We start from the raw sequence: 11,799 nt of genomic DNA, 5'->3' as shown, positions 1-11,799 counted from the left end.
CAGAGGTGGCGTCTACAAGCGTCGGAAATGAGTTTCCTTCAAAGAGTGGCTGAGCTCTCCCTTAGAGATGGGATGAGGAGCTTGATTCTTTAAGAGGAACTCGGATTAGAGCCTCTGCTCGTCCACGTTGAAAGGAGCCAGTTGAGGTGGTTTGGGCATCTGACTAGGATGCCTCCTTGGTGAGGTAATCTTGGCGTGTCCTACTGGGACTCAGGAGTCTGGACTCGCTGGAGAGATACATCTCGTGGCTGTCTGGGAAAAATCTTGATTCCCACCTCAATGAGCTGGAGGTGGTGGATGGAGTGAGGGAACACTGGGCTTCTCTGCGCAGAATGCGGCCTGCTTGACCGCAAAATGGCTGGATGGATGTAACAGACCTGAGTCTCCAGTTTGGATGTATGAGTTGATTGGTTAACCACCAGTACACCGAACTAGAAACCAGTACGATAATTACTTTCCTTTGTCTGATCTTTGCAGATGCTGCTGTGGAGTTTAGTTGGACAAAGGAGGAGGTAGCAGATCTGAATAACACTAGCATCATAATTGCTGCTGATGGTAAGTCTTAAGTATGACATCTCTAAAAGATCAGAGCTCGTTTTCACCATGTATGCTCTACTCTGAAAGAGTTATTGAAAAAGATGGGAAGGTTCTAGACAAGACACTGTGGGCAAACATTTAAAATTATGTGCCTCACAGAAGGTTTAAGCACCAGTTCGTTGTCAGAAACTCTACCATGCAAAGCCCAGAGTAGCACACAGTGTGAACTACTGAGATACTGTGTCTGGCAAAGGAGGCTCCAGACTGCTGAGCAACTGAAGCAACTGGTGAAGCGATTTGTAAAAAGCAGTTATTTACTGAGACAGTTTTAAGTTCAGACTTTAGAGTCATTTATGGAACAAATGCAGAGGCTCAGCAATAATTAGATTTCTTAATGTGTCACCAGTTTGTTATGATGATGATCTGACGGATGGCCTATTCCGAACACTGCACCGACTCTGCAGCAACTTTCCACACACCTGCACTGTCTTCATCTCCATTGAGAAAAGGTACGGTGAAAACATATATAGTATACCTATATATATATATATATATATATATATATATATATATATATATATACTATATATATATAGTATATATATATATATATATATATATATATATATATATATATACTATATATATATATATATATAGTATATATATATATATATATATATATATATATATACTATATATAGTATATATATATATATATACTATATATAGTATATATAGTATATATACTATATATAGTATATATACTATATATAGTATATATAGTACTGTATATATATATAGTGTAGTATATATAGAATATATATATATTCTATATATACTATATATAGAATATATACTATATATAGTATATAAACTATATATAGTATATATAGTATATACTATATATATAGTATATACTATATATACTATATATATAGTGTATATACTATATATATACTATATACTATATATACTATATATAGTATATACTATATATAGTACTGTATATATATATATAGTGTAGTATATATAGAATATATATATATTCTATATATACTATATATAGAATATATACTATATATAGTATATAAACTATATATAGTATATATAGTATATACTATATATATAGTATATACTGTATATGCTATATATAGTATATAGTATATATACTATATATAGTATATATAATATACAGTATATACAGTATATACTATATATATATATATATATATATATAGTATATACTATATACTATATATAGTATATAGTATATATATACTATATATACTATATACTATATATAGTATATATAGTATATATATACTATATATACTATATATAGTATATATATAGTGTATATATACTATACTATATATAGTATACCTATAGTATATATATATAGTGTATATATATACTACACTATATATATATACAGTGGGGCAAAAAAGTATTTAGTCAGCCACCGATTGTGCAAGTTCCCCCACTTAAAATGATGACAGAGGTCAGTAATTTGCACCAGAGGTACACTTCAACTGTGAGAGACAGAATGTGAAAAAAAAATCCATGAATTCACATGGTAGGATTTGTAAAGAATTTATTCGTAAATCAGGGTGGAAAATAAGTATTTGGTCACCTCAAACAAGGAAAATCCCTGGCTCTCACAGACCTGTAACGTCTTCTGTAAGAAGCTTTTCTGTCCCCCACTCGTTACCTGTATGAATGGCACCTGTTTGACCTCATCATCTGTATAAAAGACACCTGTCCACAGCCTCAACCAGTCAGACTCCAAACTCCGCCATGGCCAAGACCAAAGAGCTTTCAAAGGACACCAGGAAAAGAATTGTAGACCTGCACCAGACTGGGAAGAGTGAATCTACAATAGGCAAGCAGCTTGGTGTGAAAAAATCAACTGTGGGAGCAATCATCAGAAAATGGAAGACATACAAGACCACTGATAATCTCCCTCGATCTGGGGCTCCACGCAAGATCTCATCCCGTGGGGTCAAAATGATCATGAGAACGGTGAGCAAAGATCCCAGAACCACACGGGGGGACCTGGTGAATGACCTGCAGAGAGCTGGGACCAAAGTAACAAAGGTCACCATCAGTAACACACTACAACGGCAGGGAATCAAATCCCGCAGTGCCAGACGTGTTCCGCTGCTGAAGCCAGTGCATGTCCAGGCCCGTCTGAAGTTTGCCAGAGAGCACATGGATGATACAGCAGAGGATTGGGAGAATGTCATGTGGTCAGATGAAACCAAAGTAGAACTTTTTGGTATAAACTCAACTCGTCGTGTTTGGAGGAAGAAGAATACTGAGTTGCATCCCAAGAACACCATACCTACTGTGAAGCATGGGGGTGGAAACATCATGCTATGGGGCTGTTTTTCTGCCAAGGGGACAGGACGACTGATCCGTGTTAAGGACAGAATGAATGGGGCCAAGTATCGTGAGATTTTGAGCCAAAACCTCCTTCCATCAGTGAGAACTTTGAAGATGAAACGAGGCTGGGTCTTCCAACATGACAATGATCCAAACACACCGCCCGGGCAACAAAGGAGTGGCTCCGTAAGAAGCATTTGAAAGTCCTGGAGTGGCCTAGCCAGTCTCCAGACCTCAACCCCATAGAAAATCTGTGGCGGGAGTTGAAAGTCCGTGTTGCTCGGCGACAGCCCCAAAACATCACTGCTCTTGAGAAGATCTGCATGGAGGAATGGGCCAAAATACCAGCTGTGTGTGCAAACCTGGTAAAGACCTATAGTAAACGTTTGACCTCTGTTATTGCCAACAAAGGTTATGTTACAAAGTATTGAGTTGTATTTTTGTTATTGACCAAATACTTATTTTCCACCCTGATTTACGAATAAATTCTTTACAAATCCTACCATGTGAATTCATGGATTTTTTTTTTCACATTCTGTCTCTCACAGTTGAAGTGTACCTCTGGTGCAAATTACTGACCTCTGTCATCATTTTAAGTGGGGGAACTTGCACAATCGGTGGCTGACTAAATACTTTTTTGCCCCACTGTATATAGTATATATATATATATATAGTGTAGTATATATATATAGTATATATATACTACACTATATATATATATACTATATATAGTATACCTGAGCATATTTGGCCTTATACACAGTGGAATGATCATGTTTCTTAAGCTGATAAAAATAGTGGGTCAGCCAACTCACATAAGAATGAGAAAATGTACAGGATGAATATTTCTCCCACAGGTTCTGCAAACAAACAAACTTTAAACTTGACTCAGCATGAAGCATACAGAGCATTAACTTCCACCCAACTACGACGATTGATTTTCATTCATGTGGTGCTAGTTCAGCGCCGTAGTCACCTCAAGGTGTTTTATATTGTTAAGTCGAGACTCCGTAATAGAAATCGCACAACAGGTTGGGTGTGAGGGTAAAGAAAAGCAGAACAACTGAGACAAAATGTGAGAAGATACACGATAATGATATGCAGTAGTGGGAAGTGAAAGGAGGTGGAAAAAAACCTTTTTGTGCATTATGGGAAACCCCGAGGGGCGAACCGTCACTAAAGGAGGGTTCAGGTCACCTGATCCAGCCCTGACTCTTTCATGGCACGCATTTTTAATTTCTCTTTGCTATTTGGGCTGATTGGGACCTGATGAATGTAAAAACAAAGAATTTTTTTTTTTACCTGATTTTTGTTTCTGAGAGAAATTAGATCCACATATGAGGACATTTGTTTTAAATTTTGATAGATCAGTGGCAGCATAATGTCCTCGTAAGTGGAACTCAGGCCCTTGTAGAGCAATATTTTGTATTTTGGTCTAAATAACCCAAAATGTGATGTCCACATATGTGGACGCAGGTCCTAGGAGGTTAAAAGTAGAGATAGTGTCTGTCTCCTGAATCCAAACTGGAAGCTGGTTCCACAGAAGAGGGGCCTGAAACTGAAGGCTCTGCCTCCCATTCTACTTTTATTAAAGGCTAAGAAAGTGTAACAACTACAGTAAAGCTGCATCAACACATGAAGCAGTTCTCAGCGTCAATGACATTGAGGCAGCTTTGAGGTAAGGAATTGAAACAGCATCAGTAAGCGTGCTCGATGCTGCTGGTTGAGCAAGGACAGAGTAGAAAATACATTATTGGCTCACCTCGTTCACCGGAGCCTGGGACGTGTCTCAGCTCTGAACCGATGCCCAATGAGCTCGACTGCTGTGTAAGGCTGCACTCTGAGAGCTGTGTTGGCAAAAGGTTTTAAAACTCTGCTTAAATTCATATATTATGTTCAAATAATCTCACTGCCTCTGCCAAAAATGTTCTGTAATAAACTTGACAACTTATTTAGCTTCACATCACATGATAGGACTCCACCTTTGGCTAGTACACTTGCATTACAAGAGAGGGAGGCCACAAGTTCTCAGCCTCAAAGGGTACTGTGTCAGTGATCTACAATTATATCTGTAGTGTTCAGATGTTAACACTGAAGAAATATACAAGGAATAATTTTCTTAGAATTTAAAACTGTCTGCGATAATGAACAGTTTATACCAGGCAAAAAATGTCGAGAAGTTAAGCTGTGGGAAAACTGTGGGCTTTCAGGAAATCGAACTCTACTTCTAAGTGATTCAGAGGACGCTTGGGAGAAAGTGCTGCTGTCAGATGAGACCAAAATCGAGTTGTTTGGCAACAGCCTGACCTGCTGTGTTAGAGGAAGAGAAATGCTGAGCCAGAAAACACCATCCCCTCAGTCCAGCACGGAGGTGGAGACATTATGCTTTGAAGCTGGTTATCTGCTTGGTCAGGGGTGGGCAACTCCAGGCCTCGAGGGCCGGTGTCCCCGCAGGTTTTAGATGTGTCCATCACAGCTGATTTAAACGGCTAAATTAGCTCCTCAACATGCCCTGAAGTTCTCCAGAGGCCTGGTAACGAACTAATCATGTGATTCAGGTGAGGCCCTCATGGCCTGGAATTGCCCACCCCTGTGCTAGGTACATTATTTCAGGACAAATTTTCTGCAAAAACGCAATGTTTAGTCTGTATAGATGTTACATGACAAGTCTGGATCTGGAAAAGTTGGGATTTTGTGTCGCTGGTTTTTGCCAAATGCTCAGTGTGTAATGGCTTTAAGGGTTAGCCTAACCCTAAGCTCTACGTTCCTTTTTACTGCAGGCCTCACTCCTCCATCCACACGAGTGCTTTTTTCTGTACCTAAGTTCTATACCTAAGCTAGCCTTCACAATCTCACACTATCTTGAATGTTGGCAAGGATGCTTTGACACCCAGGTTGGAGGAGCAAGGCCTCAAACCAGCCGCCCCTACTTCTACTTTTTGGCTCCATGCTCAGTAAGTGACTATGTTTCTATCTGGATATCCTTCAAGGATGAACTTCACCCTGCAGCACATGGATGTTTCCTGTGAAGCCTATGATCATTTCATCCACTGTATGAACCAACTTCAGGACCTGGAGAACGGACGGTGTCGTTTCAGAGTCGATCAGCTCCCTTCTAACTTTGATCAGTTTATTTTATATGAACGTGTAGAACAACTGGTGAGTAAAACATTAGCCAACATAATTTGACCATAACTACAGTTTTATACACTAGACTGCCAGAAGTATTCACTCACCCATCCAAGTCATTGGATCCAGGTGTTCCAATCACTTTAATGGCCACAGGTGTATTAAATCAAGCACCTAGACATGCAGACTGCTTCTACAAGCATTTATGAAAGAATAGATCACTCTCAGGAGCTCGGTGAACTCCAGTGTGGTAGGATGTGCAACAAGTCCAGTCAAGAAATTTCCGCACTAGCAACTATTAATCAGTCAACTGTTAATGGTGGCATGTTCTCTGAAAGGACAAATCATGCTTCTCCCTCAGTCTAGGTTTGATGGTTTCCAAGACAAGACGTTTGGTGAAGAGGGATTTATGGTGTGGGGTTGTTTTTCAGGAGTTAAATGAACTCGTTTTGGACAATTTAATTCTCCCAGCAAGGTCCATAAAGACATTAATGAGTGAGTTTGGTGTGGAAGAACTGGGCTGGTCTGCACAGAGTCCTGATTAGGGATGGGTATCGTTTAGGTTTTATCCGATACCGGTGCCAAACCGGTACTTTTGAAACGGTGCCGGTGCTTAAACGGTGCTCAAACCGGTGCTCAAACCGGTGCTTAAAGAATGGAGAACACAAAATTGGTCCAAAAACTTCTCATGTTTAGCTGTTTTTTTTGTAAAAAGATAACAATGTTAGCCTTTTCTGCAGCTATGGGGCATATATGGTATCACTCTTGGCTGGAAGCAGCTTAAACAATGGAAAAAACACAAACTTTGTCCAAAAACCTCTCATGTTTAACTGTTTTCCACTTTTTCTTTGGTCATTTTAGCCTTTTTGTCCAGGGTGAAGGGAGTATCTGCCATCAAACAAGAAGACAGCTGCATGTAGCTATGATGGTGTTTGCTAGTTCACCTTACATGCATTAATGTAATAACGTGGTTAGCCTACTCAACGTAAATTACACACGAACAACATGAAGCTACTCACGCAGAGAAGAACGGCTGCTGCTGCATCATCATCCTCATCATTTCTGCTACACTGGCAGGGCTAGGGGCCAGGACTCTCCTCTTCGGGTTTTTGGGGGATGTTGCTAACTCCGGGTCGATAACAGGCACCACACCCGCAGTAGATGTGCTCGGTGTGAGGTCTCGCAGCAAGCTATCAAATACGGCGCATTTCTCGGCTTTTAAAAAAACGCTATGCGTCGCCAGGTGTTTCATCAGATTTGAGGTGTTACCTCCTTTGACAGTATCACAGTATCAGCTTAAAGCACTTGTTGCAGCTGCTGAGTTTGCATCTTTTGCTGTGAAGTACAGCCAGACTTTTGACTGCTTCGCCTTGGGCATTTTTAATCTGTAGCTCTGCTCTAAAAGAACGTACGTACCTGGACCCGCCTACTATCCTCGGAAACGTAAAATGATTGGCTAGAATCTAAAGTGTATCACAGCTCAGGAAATAAAGCACCGAAATGTGCGCTGCTTTTCGGTCTGGTTACTACCGTTTATGTCAGAACCGGTGCCATGCCGGTACCCATCCCTAGTCCTGACCTTAATTAGAGTGGAGACTGCAAGCCAGGCCTTCTCAACCAAATTCAGTGTCTGACCTCAGAAATATGGTTCTGGAAGGATTTAAACTAATTAGGAACTCAAGTTCATATGTGTGTGAATTCAGAGAAGCAAATACTTTTGGCAGTATAGTCTATATTAGCTATTTTTTAACCTTATTGAATGCTTATTTTTTTATAAACCTCAAATGACACTGTTTGCAGTAACTTACTGTAAATGTATTTAAATGCACGTCAGAGTTGCTTTTGTTATTGTAGCACAAAGTGCTACTCCAGTGTTAATCTTTTGGAGACACTGTTGCAAGTGTCATATTGATTGATTGATACTGTTTGCAGTATGATATTCTAACATGCTGCTTACAGCAAGACAGTGTTTGTATTTAAACTGCTTGATAAAAGACAATTTTCCTGTTATGTTCGATTTACGGTACCAAAAGTATTTTTCACCATTTGGAATTCTCAAAAAGCAATTTTTTAACCATTTAAAAATAAATATACAATAACCTTTTTTTAAAAATATAACATGCAAACAGTGAAAAGGTCTCATTTTTTTCTAAAATCACTTGAAGTTCTGTGGCGGCCCAATCCAATACGGTTAAGTGGGTTTGTGATAAAGGATGACTTTCATCAAGTGCAATAAGTTGTTTATTTGTATGTTATATATATTTTTGCAGGAGCTGTGGAAGGTGACTGCGACTCCTCTTCCTTTGAAGCAAGTCAGATCTGATCCGGAAGCATTTTAATGTTGATCTTGTACCAGCACCAAACCAAAGTGAAGAGAAACTTTCACCCAAAATTTGACCTAAAATATGTTTCAGGTTTACAGTTGATATTTTAATTACATATATTTATAAAAATATATATGTATAAAATAAAATGTAGTAATCAAGATAAATATTGAAAATAAAAAACCCCCAATAAAAGTAAAAATATTATTTTGTTTAAATTTTGCATTCCCTTGTGTAACTTTTTATCCTTTTCATCCTCATGTCAGTGGTTGTCAGTGTCTGGTTGGTGGAGCTTGGGAAGTGGAAGGAAGTGCTAAGATAGTCTTTGACCGAGAGACCAAACAGCAACGTTCAGTCATAGATCTTTAAAAGTCACCTTTAAAATTATGCTTTTGGTCTCTGGTTAGGGTTAGCTTATGGATATTGTAAAATTCAAATTCAAATTTTATTTGTCACATACACAGTCATACACAGTCATACACAGTACGATATGCAGTGAAATGCTTAGACAACTGCTCGTGACCTAAAGAAAAAAAGAAAAGGCTATGAATAAGATAGGAAATAAATATGAAAATTAAAAAGGGTAAATTTAACTAGGAAGGAATAAAATAAAATATAAAAATTAAAGTTAAAAATGAGATAACTGTACAACACAAATTAGAATGAAGGGTAAATTTAACTGGGAAAGAATAATATAAAATATATAAATTAAAGTTGAAAATAAAATAACTGTACAACAACTGTACAATGTATGAAGATATATATATATATATATATATATATATATATATATATTAGGGGTGCAACGATACACAAAATTCACGGTTCGGTTCGGTTCGATACTTTGGTGTCACGGTTCGATATTTTTCCGATACAAAAAAAAAGTTCATGCCTTTTTAATTTGTCATTTATTAAATTTTCACGGCACATTCTGCACCACATCTCTGTGCGTTCATCATTTGTTTGAAGCCAGCTCACCTCCTGCAACCACTTTTCCGAGAATACGCGCTTCTTTTGTGGTTCGGACTCCTTCTGACATTTCTTGGAGGTGGAGGAACATCACAGTAATTGCTTAAAGGAGCTTCTTCGACATCTTTAAGAGTTCTAAACAAATGTCTGTCCTCCTCCTGAAAATCTTATGTACGCAAACACACGTTACAACTTCTTATCTTGTGCGCGTTTTTATTTTGACATCGAATGCGCACCTGCGGACCACTTATGTGCAGCCCTGGTTATTTAGCTCGTCATATTGCAGCCACAGAAATTCATTTGTCCATGAAACCATAAAGCTGCACTTTCTTTTTTCCTTATAGTCTGATTTGTCATAACTTTTCCGTTTTGTGGTAAGCTTTTCTTTGGCTGTCACTTCTTCACGCTGACCTGTCTTATTTGGCTCAGCAGAACTAAAATATATATCCTGCTGCTTTTACACACGCACTCACATAACGCTCAGCGATTCTCTGCGCGATCAACCTCTCACATGTTTAAGCTGCGGGAGATTTCACCTGTCATGTTTGCATAGTAAGCTAATGATTGATAAGACCATGTCAGAGGAATTGGTGCGCAAATTATCATCACTCACCAATCAGTGCTGTCGCTCTCTATACACAGTTCGCGCGATTGCAAAGTGAAAGCAAAAAACAAGCGCAAATTCAAACGCGATTTCAACATGTCACATATTGACAGTGGCTCACCGATGCCAATGACATAATTACCCAGCTACATTTCCGAAAGAATGCAAAAGCATTGACATAGATTTTTCCTTCCTACGATAGGCCGACGGGCAGGGCAGAGAGATTTTGGTAGCCCGACTGGAAAAATCGCTAGCCCCGGGACGTCGGGCTAGCGATTTTGCGAGCCCTGTATCTGATTGAGGAATCACTCATCTTTGGAAAAGAGAGTTTATTACAGAGAAATGGCTCTTTCCAAAATAAAAGCTATACTATACGCTTCTTCTGGGCTATATTCTCAGCAGCATATTAAACATATCAGGTCCCCATAAGGAGAATCATGTGCTAACGGCTGTCTAAATGACTCGGGTAAAGTTTGTAGCATGCGTGCTTGTTGTTTTTGTCTGCTTCCACTTGTCTTTGCACGAGGATGATGTCGGCGTAATGTGCAGTCATATTCGTTGTGTTCCCACTAGTGCTGTCAGCGTAAATCTCGTTGAAATGACGTTAACGCCACAACATGGCAAATCTCCGTTAACGAGCTACCGCGGATCGCCCCGTGCGTGAGGCTGGACGGCCAACATGTTAACGAGCTAACTAGTTCCCACCCATGTAATTGAGCATTGCTGGCACATCCAACATACTGTTTTACTTTAGTCCATGACACGCTTACCTTCAGGGTCATACGTCACATGAAAACCAAAATAGTTCCAAACGCCAGATCTGAATGAGGGTGGGGGAGGTTCAATCTGCCATGTTGCAACGAGCTTAGCTTCTGTCTCGCTAGCTTGCCCTGCGCTCAGTGAATCTGCATTTGACTACTCCGCCTAGGCTGCACTGTCGAGCGCGGATCCACTGAGCACTCAACACAGACAGCACCATCAGAAGGAAAGTTGATAAAATAAATTAAAAATTTTGTATTGTTCGATACATATGCGTACCGAACCGAAAGCACTGTATCGAACGGTTCAATATCGATACGAGTATCGTTGCACCCCTAATATATATATATATATATATATATATATATATATATATATACAATAACAGCAGCTGTACAAGTATTAACTGGAAATGAAGAATATAATGTCCAGTGTTGTGCAATCCACATTTGTAAGTGTCTTGTGCAGTGCAAATATGTTGGGGTTGTATATTGGGGTTTTTTGTGCTGATTAGCAAAAACTGGCAATCTTTTCTAGTAGGATTCATAAGCTTTACGGATGCAACAAACAGGCACACATAAGTGCTATTTAGTCCAAGGTGAAACTAGAATTTCGCTCACGAAAACTGAAGCACAGATGTCTTTAATGAGTCGTAACACTCTGCACGCATTGGTGTCTGTTTGAGAATGCCTTTAAAAATCCTCTAAGAAGCACCATCAGCACAAACATGGTGGAGTTGTTGACATTGTGAGTTCTGGTAGACAGCAGTCTGCTACAGCGATGGTGGCATACCTATCAGTCAAACCAGCAAACTGTAATACTTATTTGTGAATGACTTCAGAGTATGAAAGGGAAATTATCTACAAGTTATTTTTGCACCAGACTGTAAACATACTTTCTAATTCTGTATATATGGCAATTCAAATATGGGAATTTATAACTATGAATTATAATCGTTTTTTGTCAGTTTATTGGAGGATTTTGTCTAACCTGCAGCTGTTTTTGTGAAATGTTTTGAAGCAGTTAATTGAAGCATACCAATTTTGTTTTAACTTACTTCTGTTGAGATTTAACAGGTAACCATGAATT

General features: G+C 38.9%; 1 protein-coding gene and 1 long non-coding RNA gene across 2 annotated transcripts in view; one reads left to right on the top strand and one right to left on the bottom strand.

Moving 5' to 3' along the window:
* The window catches only part of mettl22 (methyltransferase 22, Kin17 lysine), a 26,908-nt gene extending 18,312 nt beyond the window's left edge, over positions 1-8,596 (top strand). The window contains exons 9-12 of the mRNA XM_085157077.1: positions 478-555; positions 944-1,046; positions 5,916-6,084; positions 8,325-8,596. Of these exons, the coding sequence (XP_085013203.1) occupies positions 478-555; positions 944-1,046; positions 5,916-6,084; positions 8,325-8,393 (419 nt within the window). The 3' untranslated portion in view covers positions 8,394-8,596. The remainder of the gene's footprint in view (positions 1-477; positions 556-943; positions 1,047-5,915; positions 6,085-8,324) is intronic.
* The window catches only part of LOC146520819 (uncharacterized), a 447,384-nt gene that overhangs the window by 123,800 nt on the left and 311,785 nt on the right, over positions 1-11,799 (bottom strand). The gene's annotated exons all lie outside the window — the stretch shown is intronic.

This window comes from Neolamprologus multifasciatus, chromosome 4 (assembly GCF_963576455.1).
Source record: "Neolamprologus multifasciatus chromosome 4, fNeoMul1.2, whole genome shotgun sequence".
Lineage (NCBI taxonomy): Eukaryota > Metazoa > Chordata > Actinopteri > Cichliformes > Cichlidae > Neolamprologus > Neolamprologus multifasciatus.
Note: the sequence above shows the minus strand (reverse complement) of the source record. Positions and strands in the feature narration are given on the sequence as shown.